Below are 17431 nucleotides of genomic sequence, written 5' to 3'. Positions count from 1 at the left end.
GTAAGTAAGTGTGTGTGTGTGCGTAACAGAGAGTGAGAGTGCTACACATGCACACATACACACACACACATGCCTCATCTGAAAGTAGAGAAAAGTAACATAACTCTCCTCATGGGCCCTGAGACTAGCAGTAGTGGAGGTGGTGTGTCCCTCCAAGCTGTTTTCGATTAGGCCACCGGGATCCACGGCCGGCCCTGTCAGTGGGGCCATATTGATGGGCGTGCAAGGTTTATGTCAGCAAAAAGAGAGGGTATGCAGCCCTTTCCTCCAAACTATTATAGACATCCAGAGAGAAGGACATGAGGTCAGAAGGCCCCCCTCTTCCTACCCCCCTCCCCTTCCTCTTCTCCCGCTTGGTTCTGAACAACACATTCCTCTCTCCCAGTCCCTCTGTTTATGACACGCCATCCTTTGAACTGTGGACAGCATGCATATGTGTTTGTTGGTTGGTTGTGTGTGTGTGTGTTTTTGAGTGTACATGTGTTATAGAAGTTTGTGTGATTTCATTTCAATGTTTGGAAGTAAATTGTGTGTGCACAGCACTTTTGAGAAAGAATGAGAGAGAAGGGGAGGCGGTCTTCTCTTTGTATTCGGGCTCTTTGATTCTCTGCCGTGTGGGAAGTTTTGTACACCTGAGCAGGTAAGATGGGGGCACACATCTGTGTGACAGCTGTTTCACATCATTTCCCAGAGGGGGCGGGGGGGATTACAGACCGATTGAATGAAGGAGAGGGAGAGTGTGTGAGAGAGATGGGTGGAGGAGAAAGCCATGAGTCATAACCAAACTTGGGATACGTGTGTTTAGAACAGAGACTGGGGGTGGGAGGGGGGGGGGGGGGGGGGGGGGGGTGAGAGAGAGGATGGGAAGGGGGGGGGGGGGGGAGAGGAGTGGGAGGGGGGGGGGGGCTGAGTGTTCAGACAGAAAAATAAATAAGTTGGTGTTCAAATCAGAGCAGCGGTGAAGAGTTGAAGGAGGGGCTAGGGTCAGAATCTGATTCACTCTTTTAGACCCACTTCCTGTGACGGGGGGGGGGGGGGGGGGGCTTTGTGTTAGGCATGCAGTACGGTGTGTTTAAAGTTACTTCTCCCTTAGTCTTCCATGTGCTCACATGATCTCACATGCTATCACGCTATCATTTACACACACACATACACACACATGGACAGAAAGGCAGAGGAAGGGAGAGGGGTGGTTAAGCAAACATACTGTCCTTCATAGCTGACCACTAATTCAAGCCAGTCTGCTTCAGCACTGGCAGTGCAGACCAGCCCCAGAGCGATGGTGAATCATCAAGACCAGAGCAGGAGACCGGGATGGCAGACAGACATTTACAGCACACTATGTCCAACATCTCCTGTCAATGCCATTAAAATCACCTTCAACGTACAAGATTAAGAGAGGAGATGACACTGAATGCATACTTGGACATCTTTGATGTTTTTCAAGGATGGTGGTCCTGAATTTATACAAAATATTTTTAAACCTCACCTTGATGGGTATGTGTGAGTAAGTGGGTGAGTGACTGTACGTGAGATGCTGATTTGCGCTTGGATCCTCGCCCATCTCTTTGACCACAGTGTGTGCTGTGGACAAGGATAATCTAAAGCATTTTTATTTCCACCGGTTCCTTCTAAAGCTCCTTCAGCCTACTCCACGAAGCCACCCAAGAGCACAGGATGTGATCTCATAAAAAACGTACTGCTCCTTGGAGAGAAGGGGGCCCAAAGATGAGTTTGGAATGCGCCCAAAGGTGTGTTTGAATTTATATGATTAGATGTGACAGGAAGTCACAGGAATAGATAGGAAGTGAGGTCCATCTGTAGGAGGACCAGGAAGAGGAAACGCTCCAGCACAACATCCTGGATGGCTCGTGAGTTTGTCACTGGATGTTTTCAGAGTCCTCTCTGTGTTTTGAAATTTGTGTTTGTACGTCACAAATGAGATTTACATTTACATTTAGTCATTTAGCAGACGCTCTTATCCAGAGCGACTTACAGTAAGTGCAGGGACATTCCCCCCGAGGCAAGTAGGGTGAAGTGCCTTGCCCAAGGACACAGAGTCATTTGACGCGGCCAGGAATCGAACCAACAACCTTCTGATTAATAGCCCGATTCCCTAACCGCTCAGCCATCTGACCCCCAGATGGCAGATTTACTTCGGCTGGCCTGTGTTGTTTGCTTGTGGAAAGAGCTTGTTGCCATGTGTCTGTCTCTATGTCTGATTCCCTGTCTATTCCCTCCTGTTCCATCTTTTGGAGTGTCTCTGGAGGAATAACAAAATAGTTTGGTGTCAAGGCTTTTTCAAGACCACCTTGATTGTTGAAAGCTTTCAAGGCCTATCTTCCCTATCATGCACCATGGTCATATGTTGGTGAGGAGACTTGCATTTCCACACATCCTGAGTCACTTATGATGTGGGTTCCTTTTTGTGGGGAAGGGTGACCATATGTGCGTTGCTCCACCATTCATTGCTCATAAACAGTAGGAACAGTGCCTGCTAAGTAAAACAAACTCCACGCCACAACACATCGTCGCTACCGTAAACGGGCGCGAAAATAACAACCACACTGCCAGATGAAAGGATTACTGTGGCTCTTAACTATCCCGCTGTCCTCTGCAAACAAAGTGACCGAGGGACAGAGCCTTTTATGAGCTGCGTGCAGAAACCGCTCTCGTGTTGCCGGCTAACACATTAGCATTGCTGTCAGGGTGTGGGTATGTTGGCCCTTCCACAAAGTGCGCACACAAACACGTCGCTGTCTGTTGGCAGGATGGTGGCTCTTGCCATGTAAGGACTGAAAGAATCCTATGCTTCCCAAGCTGTGACATGGGTGGGTCGTCCTAGAGACACTTTAAAAGAGGAACGTTTTCACTCTGTGGTGGATAAACGTATTGAATGGCTGATGTCACCGAAAGGGAAAAGTAGGAGGTCACTGGATTTAAATATATCCCAGGAAAACTTTGGGTGTTCCTCCCAGATGACTCCCTCTTCTTTCAAATTGTTTTAACTCGCCCACAATTGCTTCTATTTTGCTGCTGTGTTTGGATCTCATTTCCATTTTTTTTTTATCTATGCTCTCTCTACCTCTCTCTTTCCCTCTCTCTCGCACACACACACTCTCCCTCTCTCTCTGTAAGTCACACAGACTACTTGCTTGAATTTCTCATTTCCTGTTTAGGGTGTGTATCCGATCCCTTGTTCTTTCGCCCAACACACATCAAACCCTCTTCCGCTCAAAAAGAAGAAAAAATTGGACAGACAGGCAATGGCGGACAGAATGATGGAGAAAGGGAATGGGAGAGGATGAGGGAAAGGAGCTCTGGAGAGACTCATTTGATGAATGGATAAAGAGGAGGACAGTAAAAGGGAAAACGGGTGCTGACTTTTAAATGAAGAAGGCCATGTGAAAAGGAGAGAAGGAGGAGAGTGAGAAAGGACAGACAAAGGTTAAAAAAGGAAACTGACAGACAGTGGGATAATGGGATTGATTATTTATCTTGTAGCATTCTTGGTAATTCCCAAGTAGACATCCAGACTAGCTATTCTAAACACTGGGAGTGACAACAATGAATCTTTCAGACTCACTTCCTCCTAGTTTTGACAACCCAGCTATGTTTATTTCCCATGGAATCATTTGTTATTATTTAAGTCAATTATATATTTAGGTAGCTATTTACTTAATACCTTTTAACAAGGCTGTGGTGCCTCTAAGTCCGGATGGTCTGCTTAGTATTATCCAATAAAACTAGTCACATTCCACATTGCCTTAGCTGGATTGGGTACATAAATTGTGTTGGCTAGTTTCATTGGACAATACTGTCAGAAGTGAGACTTGGGGATGCTTAACACATTCAGGGTGCGAATTACAGGGGGTTTGGGGGGGTCTGGCCCCCCTAATTAAGACTTGGACCCCCCCAAAAGAGGTAAAAACAACAGGTTGGGGGGGTCGATACACGTCCTGGAAAAGAAGTTGACCCCCTCGATTGTCATTGTATAATTCGCACTCTGAAGACATTCATTACCATTTTAGATCTGACAAGGTACTCAGTTCCTTTATTTTGGAGACTCTGCAACACATTTTGGCCCTAGAGCGGGTTAATACATAAGCATGATTCAACTTTAGGAAAACTGGATCAACAGCCAGTGTGTTACAAACACACAAGCACTCTGGGCCTCTGGACTCGTGACCTCAACTGTGTCTTTTTATCAGGTACAGGTACCATGATACCTCTATTCAGGTACCTCTATTCTAATCCCACTTAGTACTGCTAGTTTATGTACCCTTAGTATAGATAGTCCACATATTTAAATTTTAGGTATATGTTTATTGTATGCACCTTCCTGCCAAAGCAAATTCCATGTCTGTGCAAACTTTCATGGCGAATAAATCCCATTCTGATTCTGATGTTTTTATCAGCCACTCTGTCAGTGGTGTTGCCGTTTCTCCACTCCTATCTCCCTGTGGAATTGAATGCTGTTTATTGGTGCATCCACAGAGGGTCAAAAGGTTTTATGTTGGAATTGCAGTGGACTTGGAATTTCTTTATCATCAGGGGATTCATGGAAGCATTGGGAATAAGGACCTTAGTTTATATTTCAAACAACTCCGGAATAAATGTAAACAGACGCTCACACAAATATAAACACAAGAACTTTTTCTATACTTGTTTATTTTCTCATCGCCAATGCCCTCTGAGGAATTAAGTGAAGTCGAAGCAGAGAAGGTGGAATTAAAAGTGAAAATGTAAAGACAGCCGTAGTGTTTTTAGTCAGGTATGTTTTTTTGTGTTCTTTTTCCACTACATCAAATTTACAAGTCCTCATTCTCAAACTTGCAAGAACCCCAGTGAACTTGTAAAGTGTCATTTTCGGATGCTGATTTACACTCTGGCCGACACACAGGCTATTCCACTCTGTCCTAAATTCCGTTGAGGTTTTGGAAAGATCAGTGTGCACCACACACTCCTCTATTCACAATGAGTCAGTGATAGTCACTGATTTAATAACTCACCAGATCATTAAGCGAATCACGTGTCCTGTACACTGATCTCTTCCCCAAACTGAGCACAGGGGGGAGTAGACACGGAAGGGTGGAGCTGGAGAGAATAAAACCGCTGCATTGGCAAATTATCTTTAATTGTGTTTGAAGTCTGTTGCCCTACCCGCTAGAAAAACATGTGGTTCAAATGGCAAGTCCTGCCAGCCCCCCCGCAGGCCCCCTAAAGTCATGTTCTCATTAGTGGAGTAGAGAATGAGATACAGACAGGATGGAAGTAACTATTGGGCTACTCTACCTACTGCCCCAACAGAATGGAAGATGGTGGTGGGTACAGCAGGGTAGAAGATCTGAGTAGGAGAGGAGGAACGTCGGCACTCACTTTCCACGTGCTTGCGTGGAAAGACTTGTTGAGTCGACATCCAGGACAGGATGCTGACTGCAGCGGCTCAAACGTCTAACTGACGGTTTATCATTCACTGTGTCTTTTAACCCTGGCACACACACGCACTCATCTGCCTTTTTCTCAGGTTACTCATAAATCTGCTATCTCTCTCTTTATGTTTGTTTAAACTTTCTCAGGACCCCCACAATCTCAACTCATCTTCCACCCGGAACGAAAACCATATCCCTCTTCCACCCCACCACTCATCATTCTTCTACCTTCACCTCCCACACAGTCTCTCCCACCTACTGTCTGAATGTACTCTCTTTTCGTCTGGGGGTTTGACTGTAACCTCAGTCTTACATTCTACTTTTATCGAGTTCCCTCTACAAACAAAGCTATTAGAGAGGTGGACGTCAGCAAGGAGTGACGAGTCGTTGATAAACTCACCAAGAGAAAGTGAACTCACTTGTGCTCATTCTGTGTAAGTGTTATTAGAGGAAAGTGAGTCAGTGGACTGCTTGGCTTGTTCCTCTACATTGTGGGGTGTCCCTTCTGAGTCAGACTGGACTGAGATATATCCTCATAGTCAGACACATACCAGTCCCTCCAAATATATGACTGAAAATCTGTCTCGCTTTTCTGTGAGTGTATTTTTCATTTGATCTGGCCCCCACAGGAACATATTACACTGTGTGTGTGTGTGTGTTGTGTAACACATGTAGAAAATCAATGTTTCCACTCTTACATTTAGTCATTTAGCAGACACTCTTATCCAGAGCGACTTACAGTAAGTACAGAGACATTCCCCCCGAAGCAAGTAGGGTGAAGTGCCTTGCCCAAGGACTCAACGTCATTTTGCACGGCTGGGAATCGAACTGGCAACCTTCAGATTACTAGCCCGACTCCCTCACCGCTCAGCGCTCAGCCATCTGACTCCCCACTCTGAGATAAATAAGTGTCTGATGGGTTGTCATGTAATAAGACCCTCTATTTCGGGGTCCATGAGAGGTCCACATGCTGAATTCAGCTGGAAAGAAAATGATCACATCCTTATATAAGATATTACATTTACATTTAGTCATTTAGCAGATGCTCTTATCCAGAGCGACTTACAGTAAGTACAGGGACATTCCCCCAGAGGCAAGTAGGGTGAAGTGCCTTGCCCAAGGACTCAACGTAATTTCGCACGGCCAGAATCGAACCAACAACCTTCGGATTTATAGCCCGACTCCCTAACCGCTCATCCTTCTGACTTCCCTATATTTCATAATATTTCATATTACTGATCACAAGGGCTTAGGGTTACTGACTGGACATCTTGGTTCAGAGGTTTAGGGGCTGATCAAACTGATTTAAGAGTAGTAAAATGTTGGTTATGCATTCCCATAATCATGAGACATTCACTTTAACCAAAACACTTCAGGCGAGACAATTCCATAAAGGGCTCATGGCATTACTCTCCGACATGGGTGAGCACTTGGACTTGGCCCCCGGTCGTCATTGATGTTGCTGACAACTGCTTCCCTGGAGGAAGGACAGCAGGATGTGATAAATAAAGAGCAAGAGTTTATTTAGTGTGTGTGTTTCCTAGTGTTGCTAGTCCCTGCACTTTTGTATGTGTGTCAAGCTTGTAAAACCAATAAACTTATTCTAGCTGTAGAGCTGTGGCGCCCCCTGTGGGTTGATCAGAACTCTTCATTGTTTTTAAAATCAGACTGGTGTGCAAAATATGACATGATGTAATTACAGATTGTTTTAATTAATAAAATAATGTGGTGTCGTGAATTCCGAGACAAGCATATATAGCTAGTTACTGAACATTTAAGAAAAATCCAGTAAAATGGGATGAACTAGGGAATGCGGCGTTAACCAATGATCTGGACTGATCAGCGCTACAGCAAATCGCTCGTTTGAGAGAGATTCAATTTGCGACTTTCTGGAAGCTTTGCGACTGTACAGTCTTATGGCGCACGACACGGAAAGTGGCAGAGAGAAGATGGCGGAGGGAGATAATAATGCAGAGAAACTCAAGGAGAAGGCGAATACTTACTTTAAAGGTACATTTTTATTTTGTTTGTGTTGTGTATATATCTTAATGCAGGCAGTTAACTGGGACGCAACCTGCTATTAAATTAATACAGTGCCCTTCAATGGGATGTCAGAGGTAAATATTTCTAGCACATGAGCCGGTTGCTAGCGAGCCATCACCATTCATCTGGACATTAGGATAACATTAGTTGTGGTGATTGAATCACTGAATTTACCAACTAGATACTCATCATCAAAACATTAGCGAGCTAGATTGAAAGGCAGTACACCGTTGTTGTTGGCTGACGACAAACGGCATGTGAAGTAATTAGCTACTAGCTAGCTTTAATTTTCTACCCGCGCGCTGCATCGCGAGTTGACGCTAGCTAGCTTGTTAGCTAATCTCTACAACTCGCTGGTATTCGCCAATGTGCGTGCTGTCAGGCATGTTAGCTAAAACTAGCTAGCTACCTAGCTTTGTCAAGTCATTCATTTAAGTTATCTGGGCTTTCTACCTATTTGACAAGCTTTTTCACCCAGTGAGTTCAAAACTACAGTAGTTCGTTTATAACAAATGGAATAGCCATGTCAAATCACTAATGGGCGTTTTACGGGATTTTTACGCGTCTGAGGCCCGTGACTAGCTACACATGTATCGTTTTGAAAGCTAGTGCTATAGTGACTGTAGCTAGCTTGTAGAACTAAAGGTATTGGGCTACTATAGCTAGCTAGACAGCTTGCAGCGCGTGGCAATTTAACGTTAGACCACACTGTATCCTACTTCCATTAGCTAGCTTAACGTCTGTTACTGCTGACTAAGCTGTAAAGAAAAGCAGCACGACGCTCGATCCAATAAATTGGACAGATACTTTGCACTCCTTGTTTATTAACTCTGTATTTGAGTATTTCGTGAGGCTTTGAGATATTGCAATAGGTGTAATAGGACAGTCACCGAAGAAAATTAATTGCAAAAGGTGTAGGTCGTTGCAAGCGTATCGTTTTGATTTTTGTGCACTGAGGTTGAGTTTCTATGGAAGCATGTGTGTTGTTGTCGCCGGCGCGGGTTCTATGTGGGATAAACACACAACGGGAAGGACAACATTTCTCTGTTTCTACGTTTCTGTTCTGAATCGGTTTGTGACCGAAATGGATGTTTGTTTTTCTTTCAGAGAAAGATTATGACAACGCCATCAAATATTACTCAGAGGCCCTGGAGCTTAATCCAGGCAATGCCATTTACTTCAGTAACCGAAGCCTGGCATACCTACGCACTGAGTGCTATGGCTATGCCCTGGCTGACGCTACACGCGCCCTGGAGATAGACAAGAACTACATCAAGGGGTACTACCGCCGGGCCACTTCCAACATGGCTCTGGGCAAGTTCAAGGCTGCACTCAAAGACTATGAGACTGTAAGTAATTATCTTTAGGCATGTGCAGGAATAGGTATGTTAAATCATAGACAATTTCAGACAGACCTCGGTATGAGCTGTATAAACTGATCTCCCTGTATTGACTTTGGGGAGTTGAACTTAAAAACGAATGTACAATTTAACATCCTGCAGAAATATGAGCTGTAAATTTGACACCCCGTTTTATCTTCAGTGCATCGGTTCCATGAGTTCAGTTTATGTAAAGAGAACAGAGCAGGGATTATTCCTTAATCCACTGAAGATGCCAATTAAATCCAGTGTGAAAGCTGTTGAGTTACTGCCTATTGTCTTCCAAGCTATTTTGACGGCAGATGAAACATAAACAGCAAAGCTGTAGCAACAAGGATCAGTGCTGCATAGCCTCACTGTCAGTAAAGGTGGTAGCTGTTAAGGCTCTTCATGAACTCCATAGACAGTACTCACTGTACAGATGAATTGACAGGAAGCTGACTCGAGTTTTTAAGGGAAGATTTCGAATACTGTTGTGAGAGATTTTTCCTCTTTTCCGTTCTGACATGCCTCCAATGTATTTCCATGTCAGTGTGCACATGTATGACTGTCGCTAGCTGTGACATATGTCCACGGATGTGTACAGGGGTTCAGATGGCTGAGCGGTTAGGGAGTCAGGCTATTAATCAGAAGGTTGCTGGTTCGATTCCCAGCCGTGCAAAATGACGTGTCCTTGGGCAAGGCACTTAACCCTACTTGCCTCAGGGAGGCAGTGCCTGTGCTTACTGTAAGTCGCTCTGGATAAGAGCTGTGTTTCCTCGTGTCCTGCTTGTAGGTGGTCAAGGTGAGGCCCAATGACAAGGATGCAAAGATGAAGTACCAGGAGTGCAACAAGATTGTGAAGCAGAAGGCCTTCGAGAGAGCCATCGCCAGTGATGAGATCAAAAGATCGGTCGTAGACTCTCTAGACATTGAAAACATGAGTGAGTGTAACATTTGAGTTAATGTATTACTACATTTTATATTCTTTGCATTTACAGAGAAGATAACCGTATATATATTGAGTGAACCTTTGTCCTTTTTGATAATTGTCTTCCCACAATGCAGTGATCGAGGACGATTACACAGGTCCCAAATTGGAAGAGGGAAAGGTTACTTTGAAGTTCATGAAGGAGATGATGGAATGGTTCAAGGAACAGAAGAAACTGCATAGAAAGTGTGCTTATCAGGTACAGCCTTTTGGTGGGAAAGATATTTCTTGAGATTATCTTAAGTGTTAACCAATACTTAGTATGGTACAGGTACTGTAAATCAATGTTTTTGTTTGTTTTTTGCAGATTTTGATCCAAGTAAAAGAGCTTCTATCCAAACTCCCAAGTCTTGTAGAAATAACACTTAAAGAGGTAAACATGTTCTCACTTAGTGGCTAATATTTGTTGAGTTTTCTGTGGAAACATTTATATATGTCTCTGCGCAGCATGATGATGAATCTTGTTCCCCAAACAGACTGAAAAGATATCCATTTGTGGTGACACACATGGACAGTATTACGACCTCCTCAACATCTTTGAGTTGAATGGCTTGCCCTCACAGACCAATCCTTATGTATCCTTTCCTTTGAGTCATTTAGTCATCGCTTTTGACTTCATGTATCAGTTTCTTTAAAGATATTTGTAGGCAGTTTTCCATGCTTTATTGGACAGTTGGTAAGTGAAGTGTGACAGGAAAGGCAGGGAAGAGAGGGGGGGGAACACATGGGGGGGGGGGGAACACATGTGGCAAATGGCTAAGGCTGGATTCGAACTCAGGCCAGTTTCCATAGAATATTTTAAACTGCCCTTCAGTATTGAATTAAAGGAGCGCAGTGCCCGTGATGTACTGGTGATAAAGAGGTCAGTTAGTTGATTTGGTGTTGACTTCATTCGAGTTTGTGAATGTTTGCATTAAAGGGGCTCGTTTTAAAACGCAGGTAGAGTTTTTGCATAATAGTGCAGTCTCTGTTGCGAATGCTCGTGCAGAGCTCACGAGAGGCATGGCTCCGTTGCCTAGTGCATTGATATTCCTGGATTTATCGTTAGATTCATCAAGGAATGCCAAAGGACAATGAGCCTTAACTGTGGAACTCAGCTGTTCAACGGAGACTTTGTGGACCGCGGCTCGTTTTCTGTTGAGGTCATTCTCACTCTGTTTGGCTTCAAGCTGCTGTTGCCTGACTCCTTCTACCTGCTTAGGGGTAAGTGTTCTCCTGTCATGTGAGTAAGCTGCGGTGTGAGGCTACAATGCAAAGTACCTGCATTCTGTTGCTGTCGTGTTGATGGGAAAAACTGTCCCATCAGGTAACCATGAGACGGACAACATGAACCAGATGTATGGATTCGAGGGCGAGGTCAAGGCCAAGTACACAGCCCAGATGTTCCAGCTGTTCAGCGAGGTCTTCCAGTGGCTGCCTCTTGCACAGTGCATCAACAGCAAAGTTCTGGTCAGTACTGCCTCGTACACCAAATAAAATGGCCTTATATGAACACGCCCCTTTTAACCCTTGTGTTATCTTCGGGTCATTCTGACCCATCAGTCATTGTGACGTCGCATTGCGACAAATTTACCTCATACAAAAACAAAGTGTAGAGTAAAGAAACAAATTTTCTTTTAACTGTCGGGCTGTCTCAGACCCCCCAGATTGGAATGGTTAAAATAAAATTATTTTTATTTGTTTTTGTATTGGGTAAAATTGGGTAAACACAACGATGGTTCGTTATGAACCTTTTGGTCATGTGACCCGAAGGCAGCACGAGGGTTAAGTTAGAAGGAAGTGTTGATGTAATGAATACTGTGTTTCGTCTCAGGTGATGCACGGGGGGCTTTTCAGTGAGGATGGAGTGACGTTGGAAGACCTCAGGAAGATTGAGAGGAACAGACAGCCACCAGACTCTGGTGTGTGTGTGCGCGCGTGTGTGTGTGTGTGTGTGCATGCGTGTGTGAGGGTTGTCTTACGAGTCCTCTCTTGTTTGTCTGTTACCTTTTTAGGTCCCATGTGTGATCTCCTGTGGTCAGACCCACAACCTCAGGTCAGTACCTGTTTGTATATTTTGATGCACAGTCTGATAGCAACTCGGCATGTAAGGACCCTTTTTGTGTCTAATTGTTTTTCCTAAGTGTCCTTTGTCTCTCTTCCACTCTTAGAATGGACGGTCGGTCAGTAAGCGAGGAGTGAGCTGTCAGTTTGGGCCAGACGTAACAGAGCGTTTCCTGGACCAGAACAAGCTGGAGTACATAGTGCGCAGCCATGAAGTGAAGGGCGAAGGCTACGAGATCACTCACTCAGGGAAGTGCATCACCGTGTTCTCGGCTCCCAACTACTGGTAGGTCCCCCAGGCTGCTGTTCTGTGTACTGATGGCGGCCAGAGGAATATAGATGTCCTCAGAGCACCTGGCTTCACTGGCCTTTCTGCAAATTCACCTGTCGGTCTGAATAACTGATTGTCATGATTTGCTGGTTCATCTGGCATACCAGGTCGCCTGCTTGCTTTGGATCTCCCTTGAACCCTGTCTGGAACCCCCCCTCACCACACACACACACTCACAGACTTGAGGTGTACTGTAACAGTGTTGTCTTGTTCTACTCTAAGGGAATCTGATGGCTGAGCGGTGAGGGAGTCTGGCTAGTAATCTGAAGGTTGCCAGTTCGATTCCCAGCCGTGCCAAATGATGTTGTGTCCTTGGGCAAGGCACTTAACCCTACTTGCCTCGGGGGGAATGTCCGTGTACTTACTGTAAGTCGCTCTGGATAAGAGCATCTGCTAAATGTAAATGTAATGTACTCCTTCAGTGATCAGATGGGAAACAAAGGAGCCTACATCCATCTCAGGGGATCTGACCTAAAGCCAGAATTTCACCAGTTCACTGCTGTGGTGAGTACATCTCATGTCATTTCTGATGTTGTTTCTTTTCCTTTTCAATAAGGCGAAATGAAATGATAATGAAAGTGAGAATAGTAGCTTTTAATTATTCCTTGTTTATCTGTTTCGCAATCTGCAGCCTCATCCGAATGTCAAGCCCATGGCGTACGCCAACACCTTGATGCAGATGGGGATGATGTAGAGGACATGCTCTTCTGCTAGAGGCACCGACGACCTCCCCTCTGACCTGAACCATCTCAGCCACATCACTCCCTCCAGCGCTTAGACATGTCCCTGTTCATGTTCTGCCTAAGGGGTCCTTCTCCTCAATACTTTCCCTTGTTGTATTCAGAGTACATGTGGTGTAGTTCAGGCAGGAAGAGATTACTTAGACAAGCCAACTCAAGAATTGGGCATGCCATTCATGTATTGGAAAAAAACTGGAAGAAAAAAAAATCCTAATTTCTGTTGCCACACATGGGTACCATTCCTGGGTATAGAAAATGACCTTGAAAGTTTATGCATCCATTTGGAGTTGCTTGGTTTTAAGAATTTGACTGTATAGATACGCAGCTAACTGATGCTATCAAGGAGCTGGTATGTACCAAAGATCTGTTATGGAATATATCAGAAATGTTTGATTTTACATGATAACAACCTGTGAAATTGTACTGTTGGCCTTTGTACACAACTAAGAGCAGGTCTGATTGGGGTGAGACAAGCATGTTCCTGCACATCAGTATTTTTCAAGTAATGATACAAAAATCTCTTCTTTTTTTTTACTGTATTCCAAAAGTGATATGAACCTGTATGTTCCATTTAGGAAGGAGCAATGTCTAAGACTAACACTGATGGTATCCACGCTCTCCCAGGAAGGTGCTGTTGACTGGTAGACATTCCCTGCTCTGCCTTCGCGTCGCCATGACAACGTCCTAGACGGAACAAAATAGTTTCTTCTTCACATACCACGTTCAAAAACACACAGATCACTTAATTTTGCACTTCAGTAGGTCTTCCCCTATCGGGTAAGATACTGCCACTCTCATATGTCTCATTTGTCACCATGCCACTCACCTGGCTGAGTCTGTACAACCCTCTCACAGCCTGCTTTGCTACAAGGAAGTCACTGGTAAAGCCAGTCTCTAGTGTATGTTTGTTTCCTGGTGACTTAGCCCATGTGTGGACTTGCGCACAGATGTCCACCAAACAGATCCTCTCCTCTTATACGCACAGCTGCAGTGTCCTATGGCCCTCAACTTTTTAGATGAAATACACTGATGTGTATGTATATAAATACTGTATCATTTAAAAAAAATCTGTGTACATGTTTGGAGAAAGTTATTGAATAAAAAAAAAAATCCACTCATGTTCTTTCAAAGAATATATTTTGTTCATATGCATTTGTTCTATGATCTAATCTGATGAAAGTCACGAGAGATATTCACTCTGGCTCTTATCAGTCTTTTTGCTCTTTTTCCCAGAGGTTTGTCTTGACCACAAGATGGCAGAATTTTTTTACATCCATGGTAACAGCCCTAGCTCGGCATAAACAAACATACAAAATGAGCCATGAATTAAAATAGGTTACTGCTACTTGATTAACAGGAGAAAGAAAATAGAGTAATTACTGTGCTTGTCATACACTTTATTTTACTTTTGCATTTACGCCATCGGCATACTGCTACGAAGTGGCGTTACACGAGAAGAATCACCCTCTAGATTTTTCAGAAATGGAGCGTGCCGCATGCGTTACGCAAGTCGCATGTTTTTAGCGTCATCCTACACAGCCAACAGCTGACGCACCGCCACAGGTTGATCTTACGACTCACCTTGCAATATCAGTCGTCGGCCTTCAAGTTCGCCTTACCAAGATGCCCAAGTATTGTACCGCACCTAATTGTAAAAATGACTCGGGAAATACGAATTCGGATAGGAAGAGTTTTTACAAGTAAGCGTGCATGGATATGTGATCTAAGGGTATTCTATATGTTTTTGACAGCCAGTCTTTCGATTGTGTTGTCTGAGAGTTTGTCAACTGCCATAATGATGAGTCACTTAGCTAGTGATTGCGTGTTTACTACATTAAGTTGTGTTTCGGTTGTTTAGTCGTTTCTGTGCCTCAATCAAATGAGATAAACCGGTGTGTGACAGTGCCCTGCTCTGCATGCTCCAACAGGTTTCCACTACATGACCCAGAGCGGTTGGAGCAGTGGTTGAAAAACATGGGCCGTGAAGACTGGATCCCGTCCCGTCACCAGTACATTTGCCACGATCATTTCACGTCTTCTTGCTTCAAGTTGCGTTGGGGAATTCGCTATCTCGAAAATGACGCGGTGCCCACAGTCTTCCAGAAACCTGAGGTATGAAGCATAGGCAATATGTGATTGTAGATTATTGTATTTTTTCCCATTCTTTCCCATATTTTATTATATATATAAATATTACAGATATTGTTTACAATTGAGTGTCTGGTTCCATTGATATGAGTTTACAACTGTTATTTCTCAATTTTGGTTTGATAGAAAAGGAAAGGCATGGATCATTTTGAGAAATACAAAAGGCGTCGCTATAGCAGCACACTAAACATGACCTCCTCTGATGACGGGGCTACATTAAGGGAGACCCTGGACCTGGACAGTGATGCTACAGTGCAACTCTACGAGATAACAGTTGACCCCTCACAGTTTGGAGAGCCAGTGTTGGTAGAATCAAGGCCCTCTGTAGATGTCCTTCTCCCTCTGTCAGGAGGGACGGAAGCTGATTACCCTCTAGCCTTGTTCCAGACTGTGGAGGATCTTGGTGGGGAGCATGCTGAAGTTGTGATAGTATCAGAAGGGCCATATGCTGATGGGGAAGAGGAGGGGGTGAGTGGGATCCATACAGCCATTCACACTGCAGATAAAGACTTGTTCGTGTCTGAGTACACAGGCTCCCCAGCGGAGGCTCAGGCTTCTTTGGCCGTTGAAAACGTTGTCCCGGAGACGAAAGGGCCACCTGTGCCCCTCGACGACCACGTTGCTCAGGTGATTGCGTACTTCGAAACCATACCCAACGTTCTGTGCGCCGGATCGTCCACAGAGTTTCGCATCTCCCCGGACACGGTGCTGTCGTCCGCTCTCAGCTCCAGACCCATAGTGTCCACGCTCCCCATAGTGTCCAAACACACACCACCTTCCCCAACCTCCCTGATCCTCACCCTGGAAAGAATTGAGACTGTCGGGGAAGAAGGAGAGAGGGACACTCTGGATGATGATGACACTGAGCAGCAGGGAAGCCAGCTGGAGGAACACCGGTATGGTTGTTGAATATTGTTGTATGAATACAGATTTATTTGATATTAGTCATGCTTGCCCCGTGTAACACTTCTTACTTAGGTGTGTGTTTGCCATGTTTCTTGTGTTGTAGCTATCACAAGAATAGCCTGAGCAAAGAACAACTTGAAGCAATAGTTATCGAACTCCAGAAAAAAGTGAAAATTCTACAACAGAGACATCGCCGACATTTGGACAAACTTCTGGGGTTGGAGGCGACAGTCAGTCAACTGAGACAAAATAACATCCTGAACGAGGAACGACTACAGCTTCTTGAGAGGGTATGGAATCAAAAAGAATGTTTGACTAGGTAATCAGAGTATTACTTATTGAGACATGCGTATTATATAGTCATGTTCTTTGTCTATTCTGCTTCTTTTTCCAGGCCTACTTACAGACCAGTGCAGCAGTAACAGATGCTGGTGAAACTGTGGCTATCATCTATGAAGACAACACTGCTTACTTGTACACCCAGTCAAATGATGACGAGGAGGAAGTGAGAGGATGGGATGGGATTACCGATTCTAACTCCCAACTCTGAGAGATCTCTGTGACTCATTGCCGAGGTGTACAGTGCTGCAATCTTGGATTTGAGAGAAAACTATCTTTACTTTTTTTTATATCAGAAAATATATTTGTCAGACAAGTTCTATTTTCTATTCCCATGGGGATCTTCAATGTACTGACATAATTCTGAATTTGAGAATCATTTTGAGGATCTGTTATACAGTATAACAACGGTTTGTTTGCCAGATGTTTTTTTCCAATATTGTTTTTCTGTGCTAAAATGAAGAAAGTAAAATTAATTTCCAAAAGCCTGTAGGATTGTTATTTTACCACTAACAAATCTGAAACCCCTTAAAAAACAAATGGATGTAGAAACCATGTGTATTTGGAATAGGGGTCAAAAGGTTGGACGCGGGAGATCCACTGAGCCGTTCTGGGTGGGGCCTAATTATTAGAACTGATTTCAAGTTTTCGAGTGACGCCACGGTGAACCAAGTTCTGACTATTTAGATTTGCAGTGAGTGTTTGAGTAAACATACGACTGGTGAATCGTGGTGCATCAGATGGGACTTTGCACAAGTTACTATCTCCAATATGACATGGAACTCATCATACTATTTAGGCAGGCAAGAAGCTGCGCTCTAATTAACTTGCTACTGCCCGTCTCACACGGTCCATCACTCTACGTACAAAACGAGTGTACCCAATGACGGTCAAATAAATCGTCACTTCAGTTGAAGACCAATCATGGAGTAGAATTGATGGTCGGGTCGACATTGTTCGCGCAATCAACGGAGGCAGTGTATGTTTGAATTAAAGTCGCGCGTTCCGTTTAAAGACTACAAATACGTTGTAGGCAAAAGTTTCAGGTTTCATCTCTGACTTTCCGTACTGAGCGAAGTCGATTGAAGTATTTGACATAG

The 17431-nt window shown here is 44.2% G+C and overlaps 2 protein-coding genes across 2 annotated transcripts; both read left to right on the top strand.

Moving 5' to 3' along the window:
* Window positions 1-7344: 7344 nt before the first annotated feature.
* On the top strand, window positions 7345-14047 carry ppp5c (protein phosphatase 5, catalytic subunit). The gene is made up of 13 exons (XM_067246013.1): window positions 7345-7442; window positions 8583-8824; window positions 9630-9777; window positions 9902-10023; window positions 10132-10197; window positions 10301-10399; window positions 10922-11027; window positions 11131-11273; window positions 11638-11725; window positions 11819-11859; window positions 11975-12153; window positions 12621-12702; window positions 12830-14047. Exons 1-13 carry the CDS (start codon window positions 7349-7351, stop codon window positions 12890-12892), a joined length of 1473 nt encoding a protein of 490 aa, XP_067102114.1. The 5' UTR covers window positions 7345-7348; the 3' UTR covers window positions 12893-14047.
* A 468-nt stretch (window positions 14048-14515) lies between these two features.
* On the top strand, window positions 14516-16811 carry LOC136951878 (THAP domain-containing protein 5-like). The gene is made up of 5 exons (XM_067246522.1): window positions 14516-14638; window positions 14867-15050; window positions 15213-15982; window positions 16096-16282; window positions 16387-16811. Exons 1-5 carry the CDS (start codon window positions 14562-14564, stop codon window positions 16540-16542), a joined length of 1374 nt encoding a protein of 457 aa, XP_067102623.1. The 5' UTR covers window positions 14516-14561; the 3' UTR covers window positions 16543-16811.
* Window positions 16812-17431: the final 620 nt, after the last annotated feature.

Source organism: Osmerus mordax, chromosome 11 (genome assembly GCF_038355195.1).
Source record: "Osmerus mordax isolate fOsmMor3 chromosome 11, fOsmMor3.pri, whole genome shotgun sequence".
Classification (NCBI taxonomy): domain Eukaryota; kingdom Metazoa; phylum Chordata; class Actinopteri; order Osmeriformes; family Osmeridae; genus Osmerus; species Osmerus mordax.
The sequence above is the reverse complement of the archived record's forward strand: the minus strand, read 5'-3'. Positions and strand labels throughout refer to the sequence as shown.